At 31.5% G+C, this 19,962-nt stretch overlaps 1 protein-coding gene across 1 annotated transcript in view; it reads right to left on the bottom strand.

Annotated features, from left to right (window-relative positions):
- Positions 1-11,995: 11,995 nt before the first annotated feature.
- jing (AE binding protein 2 jing) overlaps positions 11,996-19,962 on the bottom strand; it is a 450,866-nt gene continuing 442,899 nt past the window's right edge. The window contains 3 exon segments of the mRNA XM_074181515.1: positions 11,996-13,148; positions 15,689-15,884; positions 18,119-18,266. Coding sequence (XP_074037616.1) covers positions 12,983-13,148; positions 15,689-15,884; positions 18,119-18,266 — 510 coding nt within the window. The 3' untranslated portion in view covers positions 11,996-12,982.

Here is a 19,962-nt window from a genome sequence, read left to right as displayed (position 1 = left end):
CCTCACGAAAACCAGGCCACCAAACGCGGACTGCGATTCCAAGAATTGCATTTACCGGATACCCTGCGAGTGCGGAGAATCATACATCGGTGAAACTAAGAGACCATTGAAAGTTAGCATTGCTGAGTACAAGAAACACACACAACGAGGAGAAACCAGCAAATCCGGAATAGCTGAGCATGTTTGGACTCATCAACATAACATCAAGTGGGCTCAAGCTGAAATCATCCACAATGAGGAACACTAGTTTAGGAGAAAATTCAGAGAAGCCGCGTATATGTTGTCCAACAACGCATTTAGTCAAGCAAGCTAGAGATACGTAACATATGGAAACCTTTAATCAAGCGAAAAATGACCAACTCCTGTCAAACGGTCATCTCCCGCTAAAACCAATGAAGCGGAAAGAGGGAAGAGGGGATAGGTGAAAGCACTCGAATGAGTGCAGGAATAAGTGGAGTGGAGGAATAAGTCCAGTTATCACCCGAAAACGATTATGGATACTAACAATCGAAACGAGTGACATAACTTGGTTTGAAATATTTAAATTTTTATTTTTTAATTTTTTGTCAATATTTTTAATTTTTTTAATTTTCAGCTTTTATTAATATTTCAATTTTTATTTGTTTGGTTGTTGCTTGTATGTTATTTCTTTGTAATTTCAGTTTTTTGTTTAATAAAATTATTTTCGGTTAATCTTTTTAATTTTTTTCAGGGTTGTCAAGTCAATTTATATTATATTAGACAATGGAAGTTCGAACTGATGGAATACACCACGAAACATTGTCAACCACCTTCAAACAAACATTGTTTTTTTTTTCAAAAAGTAGTAAAATGATTCCTTTTTACAGGAATGATTGACGTTCTATGTCTATTGACCTTTTGAATAGTTTCATATGCATATGAATACCAATCAGATATCGTTTTTAGATATCAATCGTTCAATATTGGTTTCCATAAGGAGTCATTCAAGAAATGATCTATTCTCACAGACTGAACTACACCCAATTAAATATCTACTTAAACTTGAGCAATGCAAGAACATATATAAAATAAAAAACAAGACTCATAAGCAACAACGATCTACTACTCAACAACCAGTTTTATGAGTTATGAGTATTATAGAAGGGGTAGAAATTACTTACACGTGAGCACGGTAAGAAGGAACAAAGGATTATACAATCCTCTTTCACAGACTGTAAAAGTCTTCAATGAATCATCTGTCTATATATTATCTGTCTATATACGTGAGTTGCCGGGCTAGTTCATTCATCAATAGTTTAAAATAATATCTGGGCCTCGAGGCACATGTCTGATACGTTACTACTATGAGTTTTGTTGTGTTTTTTTCTAGTTTTCTTGTTTCACTTGTCATGTTGAATGTTTGTGAATCCTGAGACCAGCATTTTTGCTGGTTAGGGAGAATAACAAAATATTTTATATTTATAGTGTCTTAAATGTGTTGAAATGTACTTTGTTATATTTTTAATAAAAAAAAAGATTTTGAAAAACTGAAGATACAAATTCTATAAAAAAGTCAAATTGCGATACATGAGGATATGTATAAAATATCATATTCAAAAACACTTTATTGTGAGATTTCCACTGAACTGTTTTACAAAAGCAACACGTGTTTCGCGTCACAATAGCTTTTTCAGGCGTGTCTTTTCTAACTAGGTAAAATGTACATATTCAATGCTTTATGTTTTTCACAATTTGAAGAACTACTTTCCATTCAAGAAACTACTTCTATTCTCTTAAATTACTTAGGAAAAAGTTGACTCTGTTTGACCAATTTAAAGTATTGTTTAGTTTGTTGGTGAGAGGCATGAAAATTAGAACTGTTTTGCGTGTTAGGCGATTTTCTGCTATCGAAAAAAAATTTGATCAACATTTACCACTTGTGTGGAACATGTGTTCAAGACGAGTGTATCAACATGAAAAATCGCTAATCGAATGTACGTAGCCCACAAAATTTGAACAATTACCCTATTTTTTAAACAGACCACGTACACTTCAACTCAAAATTTTTGTTTCCTGTAGTCCTTTGTTTCCAATTGAAGCAGAGAAACAACCTTTGATAATTCATTTGTTTATATGAGCACACAAAATGTTATTGGAAGTTGAACTTGTTCATCAGGACAAAAAGATAATTTCTATTGAAAAAAAAATACTAAAAATATGTGAATACAAAATCAGCAAGAAAGGTAGAGTAAATGAAAATTAAATTCCTATTTGAGTATATTTTAATCAAGGATAAATATATACAGGACAAAAAATTGAAAATTGTTTTTCCAATCAAGACAATATTTTATTCGAACGTTATCACTACATATTATCCATATCTACCAATCTATTTCGAAAAACTCCTGCCCATTGGGGTGTTGGACCAGTCATTACATGATTTGACGCTGTGGCAAATTGTTAGAAACTTGAATTACTGCTTGAGACAGATTTTGCGAAATGGTTCAGATATTGGTTTGTTTCATGTTTTTATTAAACATCTTAAAAACTCAAGCAAGATGATGTACAAATAGATTAAAATACCACTTCCCAAATATCAACTGTAGCTGCCAGAGTCACTTAATAACTGGTCTATATGTTTAGACACTACTTAGAGAAGGACTAAACATACAGCTCATACTATATTTGCTAAACAATTTGATACGTATAAATACCAATTAGGTTGAATCAGAATTTTAATTTTTTGTTTTATCGAATAGCCACACTCTGCCATATATAACATTCAAATTCAAGCTTTTTACAATTCATATCTCTATATTTAAAATACTCTAATCATTCACTAACACTTATATTTAGCGTAAACAACTCCACAAGGTTCACAGAAAGTCTTCAGAAGATTCAGAACGAAACAACTTTACGACCTTCTGTGAATGCATTAAACTATTCCCTTACTTATAACAGTTCATCCATATTTTTCGACAACCATTTTAAACAATCTCCAATATTATACAAATCGAAACAGAGAAGTGATAGTTCTTTGACATTGCTCATAGAAAATGTTTTGAAAAATTTCCCGAATGCTTTTGGTGTGCTGAAATCTATCTTCAGAGTTACGTAATTAAATATTAAGGATTTCAAGATATTCTTACCTAAAACTATAAAAAAATTGTCATATTCGAGGTTAAATTACATATGTGATTTTTCTGCACTGGATTTGTTCATGCATTTGTAAGTTCAATTCCTCTAAAAGCCCCATTCAGATATTTTCATAACACCTTCGAGGTGTTATGATAAAAGTTTCTGGGTTAATGGGTTTGAGTTTTGAGTGACAAAAGTTCATGGTTTTTAAAAAATTATTGTTCAATCAATCCTATATATACGAACCCAGGGTCCCAAAAGCTCCCGAGAAAGTTTTGTTTGGTATTTGGTTCAGAACTTTTCCAAAATTTTGTTCGTCTTTATTATTTTCTTGTACAATAATACTGTTAAAATATTTGTGGACTTTGAAGAAGTTTGGACTTCATTTGAATATACAACACACAGAAATAAACACTGCTCTCAGAAAAATGGGTGGATCATTTTCAGACAATTTATTCACAGAAAAATGATCTAGTAAAACTACTCCTCGGACTGTGTCTCGGTGGGTATTGATAAAAGTTATTCTTCTGCAGTTTGAATACTTGTCATTTCTAAAATGACTGTTTTAACACTCTACAGATACAGAAGAGATATCTTTCTGAATTTACTTTACAGGGGTTAATATACTATTTATAAAATTATAAAAAAACAATATTCTTTCTCTGTTGAATCAATGGGTCAGGGCACTCTATCAACTACCAAGAAAAAAATTATGTTTTCAAAATTTCAAAAATCTATTAGTATAATTTTAAGATCACCAAATATTCACATTGTAAACATTTCACAAATACTTGAATAAAACTAATGAAACATTTTTATATACCTACTAATGTGAATGTTTATCTGAATGCAAAGGATGTAAACTTTCACAGCTAAAGTAAACTGTATTCCTAATTTTTTTTTCGTGACACATAAGTTTCATAGCTTAAACTCATAATGCAAATTAAAACTAGTTTGCACTGAGGAATCGAAAAGACCAATCTCAAGCTAAAATGTAGCTTCAAGCATAAAAACCTGCAAAGCCTTGTCTAGAAAATGGTTCACACAATCCAAATTCAATTTGTATTGATTTTGAGAAGCTAGCAAAAATTATTATATTCAAGAATGAAGGAAAATAATAAAAAAGAAAAAAATTTCAAGATTTACCATAAAATTTAATCACTTCATAATCTACTGCAATCACAAAGAACTGCATAGTTTCCATTTTGTGATTTATAAGATATATTTATGTATATGATAAACTATGATAAATAATTAATAAATACATTAAAATGAACACAGTAAATATTGAAAGGATTATGTTGATTTCTTAAATTAAATGCAAAACGCAACTAGTAAAAAATTTCCTACATCTTACGATATTATAAATTTTTGACAGTCTTAATCTTTAGAGATGTTGCTAAATGCAATGTAAAAGAATAGTTTTTTATCTGAATTAAGAGATATCTGGTAGATACAAACTATGTTTAAATTAATATTACCTATTTTACATTGATCCGCAAAAATTACAAAAAAAAAATAACCAGAATTAAAACGGATTATGTACAGGTGTGGTATATTATAGCTGTCAGTAACGCTATTGAATTCAAAAATAAGTACTGGATTACAAGATTGCTAAACACAAGATATCATACTTCTAGTCGTTGGCCAAATATCTCAAAATAAACCTTTTCAAAATGATTAAAGAACTAATGAAACTCATATCAGAATAACCTTGGCCAATAAGGCCATAAAGTGAATGACTCAAGATGACTGTTAATTCAGGGAAAACATCATCATTTCAATCTTTGTGACAAGAAGTGTAGTCATTTTCATTTATTCAACTAGTGAAACCCAAAGGTATGGTCGACTGAGCCAATATAATAACAATGTTTCATTAAAAGCGCTTATGCACAGCTTTGCACTAAATCAAAATATACCACAAGAATGAAAAAATTAAAACTAAGAGTTGGTTGGCAAACCAATTTAGATTGAGAGTGAACATTTCAAGAAATATTATTTTACCTAAGTATTTAGTTAAATTTGCAATTGGGTAAATAAATGACAAATTTTTAGATGAAGTTGATACAAGAAAGGAATATCCGTCCTAGGAAGTTTCCAAAAGAATGGCCATTTTAAAATAAAAACGAGAAATTTTGTTGTTTTCTGTATATAAAATAGCATTCTTTGTTATCCTTCAGTTTTGCAGCGCCATCTAGTGTCTATAAACTTCTGGAATCATCTATATCCGGCCAAGGTAAAAAACATTCGAATAATATGAAAATTTTATGCATAAATTTTTGTCTGTTTATATTGGAGAAGATGCCAGGAACATATCTTAGAATTAAATAAGAACTTCACAGAACTTGAAATGAACGAGAAAAAATGATTTGCAAAAAAGTTTTTGATTCTCCAATAATAAAAATTTTCCCTCTTTTCTGTCGCTGTGAAGTACTATTCAAAAATGAACATGGTCCATTTTCTACCATAGAAAAATAAAAGTTTCTGGCGACCTGATTGATCATGTTATAAATTATAATGTTACCTGACTGCTACTAATAATAAATATTATGTTTAGAATGTGATAACATCCAGAAAGGTTTTTTCAAAATCAAGAATAGGTTTCTCGTCAAGGCGTTTTGAGTATTCTTTCCTCAAAACATTAATTTTTGGAAAGATATTTGGCCACAAAGGAAAGAGGGATATCTTGTATGTGCATCTGAAATATTAGGTACAGCTTTCATATCAAGGATGGGGATGGCAACCGAAAATTTCAACAAATTAAATACTTAATCATTGCATTTAAAATAAATCAGTCGAGCCTAATTAAATAATTTGTATCAAATTCAGTCTACTTTTCCAATGGATGAAAATTGTGAGCCAAAGCAATCAAACAGAATTTCAATGACTGATGAAAGATTGTCAATGAATTAAGTACTATTTTCGAATAAAAATCTTTCCAAATTTCATCTGAATGACTCGTTCAAATGGACCTTCCTTCCTTAAAATAATTTTTTTTCAGGTACAAAAAATTGAATGTGCACAGGTGGATAATTAAACCATGAAAACTGAAATTATAATAAAAACCCTAGGCTGAAAAATATTACTTGAAAAATTATTAAAATTACTGCAGTTACCTTCAGTTTATTATCTTTGACATGTTTTTCACATATAGAATGTCAGTAAATAGAGTTGAAAAAATTTTAAAATAACGTAAATATTTTAATTTCTATATTTCAGAATAAAAATGTGAAAAAATAAGCAAATTTCAAAAATTGCTTAGTGACTGAAAAATTCAATAAGGACTAAATGTGGGTAAAATAATGGTTATGGAAATATGGCTAAAAATAAGAAAATTCGTGTTCCTAATATTTACATTATTGGTATAGTATGAAATTTTAAAGTTATTTTGTAGTCCATGTTCGATTGCATGAATGTTAAACTAAAAATGAAATAATTTACGTCTCACACCGTCTTCACTTTTAAAAAAACTTTTGAATCCATATGGTCTATTTGTTCATTATTTTTCCTTAGAACACTGTTTGTTTATTTGACTATATTATTACTCAAAGTGACTACATTTACTCTTACAGGTGTAGGTAACTTCATATATATTTTATTGTTTTCATGTGTTCTACACCTGTAAACACTTTTAGGCCTCTCATCCACTAGAAGTGGAACGCCATTCGTACGAAATCGTGTGATGCACATCATCCATTGCCTTAGTATTTGTCCGGATTCATAGTACGTGAGTCAATTTTTTAGGACGTTTTTTTTCAATATCCTGATGAAGAATTTTTCGCTTTGGAATTATCACTTTTGATTCATTGTTATATCAGGCACAGGCGATATCGAAGAAGGCAGGAAATGTTAGTGAATCCCATTTACGCAAAAAGAAAGGAGGAGTTCGGTGAATGTTCTGATTTGTGAATTGACGATGACCACCGCTTTTCTTATTTTCGAATGAGAAAGGACAAATTTCAATACATTATTGTAACTATTTTCACACTAGATCGCAATGAAATCCCAGCAGAGCAGGATTGGTTTTCAATTCGCACCTAGTCAGACAAAAACTGACGAACGATACGGGCCAGGTAGACGCGATCCCCTACCGAACCACGTGTTTGGATCGTTCATGCGTTGTCGTGAGAATTCTGAAAAATTGATTTCGCAACTTATTGCAGCTTTCCGCTCCCAGTGGACGAGAAGCCTTAATATGAAAGAAAGAATAAAGCTCAGTATAATTTATTATTTTACTGATCAACAATAATAATTGAAATTATTGGAATCAACTAATACAACCAATCTCATTCAGATAGGAAAATAATTATGTTTTTGACACCTTTAACACAAGGTTACAATGAGATTTAGTTGAATTTATTTCAGTGGGAGGCCCATTTGCACCTGAAATTTGAAAGATTAGCAATCACTAATAATAGTAAATTAACTTCGAGAGCAGTGGAAAGATTTTCAGTTTATGAACTGTTCGAGATCATCTGGAAAAAAATGAAGTAGAGACATTTTCGATAATGTGAAGAATTCACTAATATGTAAAGTTATCAGGACATGTGTTGTTAAGTCAAGTATATCTAACGTGTTACATGGTATAGCCACAAAAATCCTGTATATGTGAAGGATATATGCTACGATGATGCAATTGCTGGCTCAAAGATTCAAATGAAAATACAATTATGAGCAGCGAGGAAAATGGCACTCTGTGAATGTTCAAGTGTCGATGAAATGAGGAAGAACAGAAGTTTAACAAATAAGGAACTGATTCTTTTGTAAAATTGAAATAATATTGAAATAATAAAATAGCTGATGAATTTTATCATTATATTGGCACAAAAAGAAACACACTGAAACCATTAAACCCAACATACAGTTGCTTAGGTCTAGTCTGATCAGTGAAGTTTGGATGTGTAGTTCATCAGGGAGGTGAAGGAACAGATAAGATAATCTACCGTTTATCACTCTCCCTTTCTCTCATCTCACCGATCAGGTTAGATCTGACATACTAGATATAATCTTCAAAACTTGATTCATTTTGTATACGCCAGAATCAGCCTCCAACGCAATATTTACAATTACCTCTGTCTAATGAAAGAATCTGAAACATCACGAGTGAACACGACGGTGTTTAACTTAAGGGAGTTTCAAATTTCTCAAAGATGGAATTTGATTTGAAAACGTCATGGTATTTGCCATCTTAAAGTTTATTACGCAATATTTGCCGCCGGCAGTAGAGTGGCAGTGAAACATTCAGATTCAAAGGAATCAAAACAGCCAAATTCTCTTCACTTTTACTTGAGATTGAAAACCAGTTACTAGACAAATTTATGGACACTTTCGCATATGACATGAAAGTGAAAACTTCTGGTCCCACATTGGACGCCCAAAACTCACAGGTTTTTCAATTTAAAAAAATCTTGAAGGCCATTTGTAACTGATTTTTTAGTTGTTCTCAGGTAAGCACGAAGTGGACATAAAAACAGTGAATGAATAACAATGGTAATCAAGTTTGAATAAATAGAAGAATGAAACAGGAATGTAACAAAAATTACCTAACTAAAATTTTGTTAAAAGCATGTACACAATTATTTAAAAAAAATCTTATGAACATTGTGCACACAAAATAAAAATTACAACTAAAAAATATTACATGCATTACACAGTTTCAACTAATCAAAATCAAATTTGGAGTCTCAACCTATTAGAAAGAGCACCACTTGGAAATTATTTGTGAAAACATTTTCAGCAGTCCTTGAATTTGTATTTTGTTATACTAACAATTTGAGAGGAAAAAATTCAATTTTTCTCAACCCCCTTCGCCCTCCGCACTCATATCGATAATGAAAACCAACCTTTTAGTTTTCTTTGGATTCTTTTAATGTTTCGTCATTGAAAAAATATGGGGTTTGAATTAAATTGAAAGTGGCATATTTTTCAAGGACAAGTTAATTTTTTTTGGGAAAGAAAGGATTTGGCTTTATACTTCTCCATCTTAATAAAAAAAAATTAAAGCAATCAATTTCAAAAAAGTATTTCTATAGAAGATTCCAAATTTTTTTTGTATCAAGATGGAAAAATGGAATTTCATATTGTGAATTATTACATAAAAATATTGTTTCTTTTCAATTAGTCCTATTACTCAATTTTCTTTTCTCTCTTGTCGACATAGAATTTGAAATACTGTACATTGAATATTACTGGAGTTTTTTCCCAACACCAAATCGTTATTTTTAACACCTCGACACATGTTTCAATCACCAAGTGATCATCTTCAAAGAGGTTTCAGGTTCAGTTTTAATCTTCCTCTTTGAAGATGATCACTTGGTGATCGAAACACGTGTCGAGGTGTTAAAAATAACGATTTGGTGGTTGGAAAAAACTCCAGTAATATTCATTACTACACCAAAGGTTCCAAACAGTGCATCATAAGTATTGTACATTGAATTAATAACTGAATATAATTTTATTTTTAATAAAGAATAAAATTTTGATTATGAATATCCATTGTTATAAATCATAAAATTTTAAAAACATTAAAAAATGTTCGACAATTTTTTTAAATGATAAAAAATGGAAGAAATTGATTTGTATGGATACCGTATTATCAATATAGCGAAATTTTCACTGAAATATAATTACAAATTAAAAAAAAAACAATATTTCTGTAAAACAATTATTTTCTTCATTTCTCTACCACTCGTAGAATTCTCTTTACACTGAAGATATTAATTTTCCTTTCAGACATATTTTAAGAGTTATTTCTTTATTGAAGTGGTTTCTAGAACTACATATTGTTATGGCTATATTATAAATATATTCAATTATATTGTTTTTGTTGGGCGAAATAGAAATTTTGGACTACGTTGAAGAAGGATCATTAAACATGTTTACCAACCTCCTGACACCAAAGTACACTTTCAATACAAATTTTACAATTAAAGTCCCAACAATAAAAAAATGATGAACACCCCCCTCGAAAAATATTTCAGCAGAAACACTGTACACAGAAGGGTTGAAAACTGAATATAAGATGGAAACTGTATTAGACTGATTAAATTGATGGATGTAGCTGTTACTACGTGATAGGAAATCATCATGAAAAATGATAATCAAAACTTCCTGTTTTCATACCACTTGCATTTGTAACTAACGCTACTTCAGTTTTGCCCTACAAGGACATTTTCAAATGAATACAATAACAATACAAAAGCAATATTGTATCCTTATAGGACGAAACTGCGGTAACATTAATTACAAATACAAGTGGTATAAAAACATAAAAAGTTTCAATAAATTGATGGATGCAGCCGTTACTAGGTGGTAGGAGATCATAATGAAAAGAGAAATGAAAATTTCTATGTTTTTTACCACTATTATTTGTAACTAACGTTACTGCAGTTTAGTCCTATATGGACATTCTCAAACTTATACAATAAAAAGTTTCATTTCAGATTTTTCATGTAATATACTGTCCAGGGAGTAATTAACATAACAGCTCCCCACACAGTCAATATATCTCTCTTCCAAGTGAAAGTGTATGCAATATTACAATGTGCAAAGAATATCATTTGAAGGCCACTTTGAAACGAGTAGATCAATATTCAGAGAATATTGTGAAGAACTAATAAAACTGGTAGACCAGAACAGATTGATTCTAAAGAGTGCCTGAACACTCAGATATTACAGACAAGGAAATTAAGTGTGCTAGACATGCACCTCGATATTTGCCCTGAACCAGCTGTTGGTGTACCAACATCTATGGTACGGGTCCAGATTAGTAAAATACACATGGAAATGTGCACAACCTTTATAAAAGAAACATCTGAAAAAAAAATGTAGAACTGTTTCAACAGAGAGGAAATTATCCCAAAAAAGTACTTTTTCCCCAATCACAAGAAATGCAATACTCTTCTCGACGTGCTTTTTACCAACCAAAATGGTGTCTTCAAGATTACTACGCCAACTTGGTTGGTGAAACGCGCGTCGAGAAGAGTATTACATTTCTGGTGATTGGGAAAAGTGTTCGTTTTGGGGTTTTATATGAATGTGAGGCACTGGATAACAGGAGAAAAGCAATTTACAAACTAGTAAACAGACAAACATGCAATTAACCCATGAGCCTGCAGTATTTTCTGCAAAATTGTAATAAATGTTTTTACAACATTATAATGGTTTCAATTGGTACTGGTCTTGGTGATAGGGGTGTAACCCAAAGACATATCACATTCCTATAAAATATTCGGTTTTGAACTTAACCGTTTTCCGTAAAGAACTGATAGTTATACAATGGATAAACATAATTTTTAGGATATGTTTAATAAATGAATAAATGTTTTGAATAAATGAAGTAATAAAAATAATAATTTTTCTCTTTTACATGCACCATAGAAGACTGGAAATCATGACTTTATATCGCTACTATTAGTGCAAAAGGTCATATGTAAAAAATGTATACTTTCATATTAAACAAAACAAATCAATCATTACCTTATTTCATTCCCATCTGCTCTTTCTATAAAATAAAATATGAAAAGTATATTAATAAATTATAAGACTATAAATCTATGGGAATGAAAAATTTTTGAATAACCTCACACTTTTATTTCAAACAAGATACAAAGTAAAATTCATTCAAAAACATAGTAAACATTTCAACAGATGGTAATTTCGAGTGCTCAGCAGTGGAAATTACCGTATCTGAAATAAACAGTATCTAAAATAAACTTCATCGTTTCTTTGTATAGAATTTTCAAAAATTTTGAAGGATTGATAAAACCAATGAGGTTCTACTCATCACTAAAAATTTTAACATTGAGGTCAAAGAGAAAAATATGGTAAAATCAGATTTGCTATGAAGAGGTAGGGAAATGAAAAAACATTTATGATTTCCTTTTCGAAAAACAGGTTTGAAAAAAAAAATATTAAGAAAAGTGGAATTTGCCACTGGATGTCCAAGAACCATTTGCACGTTTCCATGACAACAAATAGCAATAATTAATAAAATGAGTGAAATAAAAATATACAGAATGTCAAATAATTTCTTTGCCAAGTATAACATTCAAATCCAATAGTTACTGAGGTCCACTTTTCCTTTGACTAGGCTAATTTCCTATATAGAATTGGTTGATGAATCCAAATTTTTTGATTATTATACTATCCTAATCTAGGTAGAAGTTTTTACCAACTATTCAACCAGATTTAATAATGGCAGTGATTTCATGCTGGTTGCTAAATGGTCAAAACCACACAGTTTCTCTCCACAATTTCATATTTCCTTACAATAACTATACATTTACATAACCTACTGTACACAGTGAAAGACTCTTCACGAAATTATACACATCCATGATCCATATTATACAATTGATTAAGGTAATCGAACCTTTGCAACGAGATCCATTTTTGTCATACCATATAAAAACTTGATAAAGAAGACTTGGGCACGGTCATAACTAAAACTTTTTCAGAAAAAAGTGTGGAAGTATAAGAAATAGTCCAACAGATTAGGTTCTAAATGAAATTTTGTACCTTGCATTCGGAATTAACACTAATGTTCAGTTGACGAAGATGTTATGAGATATCACTGAAAATCAATAGATGACTCTCAAATAATTCTACTCTTCCTTTCTAACCTCAGCATTATGATTATTCAGATTCAACTACTTGTGCGTAATCGATAATAACTGACAAAGTTTAAGAGTTATACATCCGTTAACTTGATTTTTTTATATCAAATATCACATGTTGCTCCCTAGTTTTTATATGGTTTAATTCAGTACATTTTATTCAGTACAGTTCATCTTCTTGACCATTTAAACACATTACTGGTGTTTGTTTTTTTATACAAAGGCTCAAAAATATTATAAATATTATTTTAAATAACAACATTTTATCACGTTTGCTTTGACATGGGCTTACGACGATGCTTTTGTCTTGGAGGCTGTTTCGAGGGAAACAACGAAGGTTTGAGAGCATTTTTTGACGACGGATCCAAATGGGGGATCGACACTATTCTAGTTGGTTTGTACTCTTTCTCAGGCACCCATTCATCTGGAACACTGAAAATAAATCTTCATTGAGAGTCTTGACAAAAAAATCATATCAGCAAATCTGTGAGAATCTGAAGATTCTATTTGTAATAGAGAATAGTTTCACTTGAATTTAATACTTTGAAAGATAGAACTGGTAGGTATATGACACTGCTGACTTCTTAACTCACTTCTAATGATAACAATTAAATTCTTATTTATTTCTTTCCCGTGAAGGTGCAAGTACATAAACAAAAATCGTCAGCAAAATATAAATCAAAAAACAACATCGTGATAAATATTGGTAAAAGTGGTTCTGGTTAATTGAGTAGCGTAATTAGTGTAACATGTTTTCAATAAGTAACCTTCAATCTAGTTTTCAAGATATCAAAGTTCTTCATGGAGGTAATGAATGTATTTAGAGAATTGAAAATATAATATATATATAATAATAATATAATATAAGTGGGTTGGTATTGGTATCATATATAATGAAAATAACAATACTTGATGAAAATCCATGATAAACAACTACAATTGTGAGATTTTCACAAAACAGTTTACAAAACCACCACACGTGTATCACTATAAAACAGCTTGTTCCGCCAGCGTGTTTAATGTATTAAATTTCATTTAGAAAAGCAAATATAATAATGTCAATGATGCCAGATGTTTAGAACCTTAATCATAAGTTGAACTGGATGATTCAGAGGATGAAGGAGGAAGCAGGTGAATTTGTTGACAAGTCATACAATTCGGATTCTGAATTACTATATATACAAACTGATATTTACAAATTTTTATAGCCTTGACTTGAAATTTATATGAATAAAAATTGAAAAATCTGAATATGAATACTGATCAACCCTATTCATGAGTTTTATGAATGAAATTTCCTGCAATTTATTTTTAAGTCTGATAGTTTTGAAAATGTGTACTTAGAGTAAATTTGTCAAACTGCCAATTCAAGAACACTTTACTGAGGTTCTGGCCTATCATAGGGGAACAAATACCAGGATAAAAATTAAAGACAATTCAATTATGTACAGAACACAGGTACTTTTTGTAAAAAAAAATATTTATGCCTTTTTTGCTACTGTGACACTACGTACTAGGTTACCTCTCAAAAAAAAATCACTAATTACTTTCTAATTTTGGCTTAATTTGAAGAGTATACCACTCTACTCCACCTCCTCTCACAAGTACCTCTAAAGGGTGTATCATGCAATATAGGAATCCGACACTATTTCAAATGAGATAATATCACAATTGAATATATTTACCCAACAAAAAAATGTGAATTTGAATCTCACTACAGATGAAATATACATAATTTTTGGTGCCATATTACTATCCAGCCATTCGAAATGTCCGAATAAACGAATATATTGGTCAAATTGTGATGATGTTCCAAAATTATTGTATAACAGTATGAGACTGAATAAGTTGGAAACAATATTGCACCATATTCATTTCAATGATAATTCAACAATTAACAATAACATGGATAATTTGTACAAGTTGCGACCAGTTCTGTATCACCTGAATGATACATTCAAGAAGCATGGTGGATTGAAAGAATATATTTGAATTGATGAGAGTATGGTCCCATATTATGGGAAACATTAAGCCAAACAATGTATAAAAGGTAAACCAATAAGATTTGTGTTTGAAAATTGGGCTTTATGTACCAGTAATGGATATTGTATGAGTTGACATTTATACCGGAAAGACTTTGAATGTAAACACATTTGAGGTTGGAGGAGATATGGTCATGTCTCTAGTGCAACAGGCAGAAATTACTTCTGATTCAGGCTATAAGGTAGTCTTCGATAATTATTTCACTGGAATACCATTGCTCATCCACCTCCGTGATCTAAAGATATGTGCAGATATTGACAACGAGGAACTAGTTTTGGTGCAGTGGAAAAATATTGTATTGTACTTTATTTATCAATATTACACGACGTAGTGTATTGATAAGTCACTGACTACAACTAATCCTAAATCTAAATAAATATTATTTAAAATATAGATTGAAATATAGATATTGGATTTCACAGTAATTAATATAAAATTTTCACGACACTAATATTTGAATTCCAAATTTCAAAAAATTCATTTCTATGGGTTCAATAATATTATCAACAGCCAAGTGGCTGATACCATTTTCATGTCAGATGAGAGCTAGGTTAGGTTAGGAAAGCTAAGTTTTCAGATAGATTAAAATTTGGCAGTCCATGTTACATACAATGTCTTGTATGTGGGTGTTGTTTGGCAGACAAGTGAACATGTGCACCATTGGTTTGGATATCAAAGTATGAGAAGGCGAAAACCCACATATTAAAAAATAAAAATTAAAGTGTTTAAAGCGTTAAACAACAGAAATAATCAAGGATGATTATGTATATATGCCTAATAAGTTCTGGAAGTACCTGACAGGACCAATAAAATGCAACAATGTGGTTCTGCCACCAGGCATACAAAATTTGAAGGAGTCAAGACATCCTTTGTAAGAAAGGTAGAATCCTGTCTACATTAATGACGTAAAACAGATTATTTGTACTTACACATCAGTAGGATGCCATCTGAGAAGCAATTTTGTGCTACCATCATTTTCGACTCGTCTCGCTAATATTTGGCTTTTCAAATGGACTGTGTTGCCTGCATCGCTAGCTTTTCCCAAAGTTCTTTTCTGGGTAAGAATCAAAAGTTTGTGCTGCAGACCTTCCATGACTCCCGCATCAATGAAATCGAACATACGAGCTAGAATACAAAATAGATGACAAAATTTCATCAAGCAAGATTTGCATACAAGTAGGGTGAGATTTGCATTGGTTCAATTCAATTTGGAGGTTTTTAACAACACCACCCTGGCAATATCCAAATATATTTGACTGTGTTTATATATGTGTTCTAAAGTTCAAAAGAGTGGGGCAAATAAATTATAATTTCAAAGCATTGAATAAAAACCAAGATGAAAGAATAAAAACCAACTTGGGCAGTTCATGTTACATACAATTTTCTGTGTGTAGGTATTGTTTGGCATACAAGTGAACACATGCACCATTGTTTCGAAGTAAGAGAATGTGGTTTCAACTAGATTGAAGAAAAGTGAATTGTAGGGAAATTGCAGTTGGTTTGAAGTTGTGTTAATTTTGTTTCAAGCGACTTATGCTAATAGAAGGAACCAACTTTCTTATTCAAATATAAAATCGTCATTATATAGGAATTCAATTCATTGTTTAAATTTTGTTAATTATGTGGACTGAAATAACTGGTGCTTTAAAAAACATGCTCAATGATTTTAACAGAACTACATGTCAAAATTCGACAAAATTCATATTTTCCAGTTTTTTATCTTTATTCATTTTCAACTTGGACAAATTATATCAAACTTCAAGGGATTTTATTTTTTACAATGTCTAATAACATATGATTGAATTTCATTTGAAGGCATTTTTCTATACTATGACGCAAAGCTCCTAATGTTTTGTTAGACTTTGAAGTAGAGTTCATCTAGTTCTGGCAATATAAACATGAATACAGAGTACCACAGCTATAACTTGTAACCACCTCATCTACAAAATCTTGAAAAATCTAAAATGGCTGGGATTCATCGTTTTTTATTTGTGGGAAGTTCATGGCCGGAGATAACTGTGTCAAAGCTATCTTCCTGGTTTGTGGTTTGCTCTATTTTATGCCTGCTATTATCAAAGGCGTTGAGGCAAGCAACGAAATGCTCTAGCTGTCCTCAGAGCAGATTCTACGCTAGTGGTTGGGGTCTCTGGTTTTATTCCATTGGTACTAGTAGTAATATCTTCGTTTCTATTGGTTGAATTAAGGAATCTGATAGTTGTGCAATTAGGTTCAGGTAGCCAAACTTCATTGACGTTAACTCCCTATTCATATCTGTAGAAATTGTTTCTACATTTCTCAATTTCTATCACCACTCTATATATTTTTGGATAGTGGCTCTGAGTTCTGTTGAGTTCTTTGGTCTCTCCAAATGCCATCACGTGGGTGCCCTCTCCGTGTTCATGTTCCACTTCTGCTTATTTGTCAATATGCCCCAGTCGACAATTTGTGGACTAACAGTCTGGTTTGTCAAATTCATATGGTATTAAGATTAGGGTTTTGTGAAAAAACTCAAGTTTTTATGAGATAAAGTGGGTGACAAGTTTAAGTAGGATCACATTGTAAATCTATGTACTAACTGTAACCTTTGGGAAAAATAACAATATATTTTTTATCATATACATGAGTCTACAATACCTAGAAATTAACTTTGTGTAAAAATCCAATCTAAATTGATAACAATTAAATTTATTTCGTAATGAAAACAATAAATTGATGAATGTAGTCGTTACTACGTGGTAGGAGATCATGATGAAAAGATAAAAGTGGTAAAAAACATAGAAATTTTCATTTCTCTTTTCATAATGAAAACAAGGGGACAAGTGAAGATATGTCTGTGGCTAATATAAAATAAATATTAAATATAGCAGAAGTGCAAATTCTGTGCTTTGGACTGTTAAATCCTTCCAAGTTCAATTGTTCTGCGGGGATTTTATTTTACAGTCTTATAGTCAGTTCACCTATGAAATTTATTGAAGTGAATGAAACCTGAGAAATTCATTTTGGACTTTTTCAAATTTCTGCAATGAAACATGAGTATCCCCATACCAAATGATTGATGCTAACTTCAAGTTAGGTCTAATTGGTGAGGAATAGGAAAGTGTAGTTGATTCTACATTATGTATATATTACTATAAATGCATGTATATTTTACAGCCATCTATTCTGATGTATGTATGCATAAAAATTATGTCAATCAGTGTCTAGTAAGTTTTTAAAACCAGGGTGTATTCAAATGTTCGAAAGATACTGATAATGTCTTTATAAAATCACCCTGCATATATTTGTGAATTTCATGTATACTTACTTGGGCGTCAAATAGTGAAAACAATAAAAGGGAAAATAAAACTACTTTACGCTACCTGACCATGGCTGCCTTCTAAACCTTATTCGTTTCCCGTTCCTCTTGAACAGCTTGCAAGGACCATTTTCTGGTGATTTCTTTGCTGTGTTGTTGTTTGGACTACCATCAGAGTTGAAGTGACCATTCACATGCCTCTCCAACATCAACTGAAGAAAAAGAAACATTCATTTCATTATAACGGTAGTATTTCGAAATGAAATATCAATGTTTTTTACATCACTGCTCTGTTTTATTTACATATGTGAACTAACCGTCTCAAGTGTGTTACCATTTATATTTACCACTATATTCGATCATATTTTGTTGTATAAAGTTTTGAGACGTGCTATAAAAATGCAGCTAGGTATAATATATTTTGAAATCTTCTGTTACATTATATGATTGTATATATGTTTCAATTGTAATGAAACCTAATATTTTGAATCATCTATGTGACCATCTTGTCAATTTTTACAAGGAGTGAAAAAAATATTTTCTCATACGTACATTCGATTAGCGATTTATTTTTTTATGTTGGTACACTCGTCTTGAACATATGTTCTCAGTTTCAGCTGCTTAGTTTGTTGGTGAGAGGCATGAAAGTTAAAAGTGTTTTGTTCAGCAATTTTCTGCTATCGAAAAAAATGGATCAATGAATTTGCATTCAATTTTGTCTGAAAAATGGAATCAAGTGCTCAAAAAACACTTGAAATATTGACAGTGGCATACGGTGATTGTACTCTGTGCCAGAAAAATGTTTACAGGTAGAACAAGCTTTTCACAGAAGGTCGAGAAGATGTGAATGATGACGCTGGCCCTGGACATCCCAGCACATCAACAACTAATGAAAATGTTGAGAAAGTGAAGAAAATTGTTATGGAGAATCGTCGAATCACTATTAGAGAAGTTGCTGACAATGTCAGCATATCGGTTGGCTTATGCCATGTAATTTTTTCGGATGATGAGCATCGCTCAGAAATTGTTGAACGACTTCAATGGCGATCCAGATTTGCTTAAAAGGGTCATAACTGGTAATGAATCATGGGTATATAGTTATGACATCGAAAGCAAAGTCTATTCGTACCAATTGGAGAGCCCGGGGGAGCTAAGAACTTGTTTGGCTAATGCCAAACAAGTTCGACCAAATGTCAAGGTAGTTTTCACTGTTTTCTTCGATTACTATGGCGTAGTGCATCAGGAGCTCTTACCACATAGTCATACGATCATTAAGGAGCATTATCTTGAAGTTATGCGCCGCTTGCGAGAAACAATACGAAGAAATCATTCGGTATTGTGGAAAAACAATTCATGGCTTCCGCATCACGATAATGCACTTGTTCACTCGTCATTGCTTGCTCGTAATTTTTTGCCCAAAAACAACACTTTAATCATGCCTCAGCCACCGTATTCACCAGATTTGGCCTCCTGCGACTTTTTTCTGTTCCCAAGATTGAAGAGACCCATAAAAGGACGGCGAATATCTGAGAGAGCTCAAGGACTTGCCAAAAAGTGCATATCAGAACTGCTTCGAGGATTGAAAAAAATGCTGGCTGGCACAAGTGTATTATATCTGAGTGGGTCTACTGTCAAGAAGACAAAATAAAAATTGAAGAATAAATAAATATTTTTTGAGAAAAATGGAAATTCACCTATTTTTTTAACAGATGGCATATGTCACCCCATGTCTATCTTCTTCAATCGTTTTGATCTTGGCGTCGATCTTTTTATGGAATGACAACTGATTTGCCATAGTTGTGAATGTCTAAGCTGCTGCTGATTCTACAGTAAAACGTGAGTTTTATGAATATAGTGATGCTACATTTTTGTAGCGTCATTTAATGGTACTTTGTGAAAAAAGACAAC

The sequence above is a fragment of the Leptinotarsa decemlineata genome, unplaced genomic scaffold (genome assembly GCF_025532065.1).
Source record: "Leptinotarsa decemlineata unplaced genomic scaffold, Ldec_3_MD MMD2_tig00026314_RagTag_RagTag, whole genome shotgun sequence".
Taxonomy (NCBI): Eukaryota; Metazoa; Arthropoda; class Insecta; order Coleoptera; family Chrysomelidae; genus Leptinotarsa; species Leptinotarsa decemlineata.
This window is presented reverse-complemented; position numbering and strand designations above follow the sequence as displayed.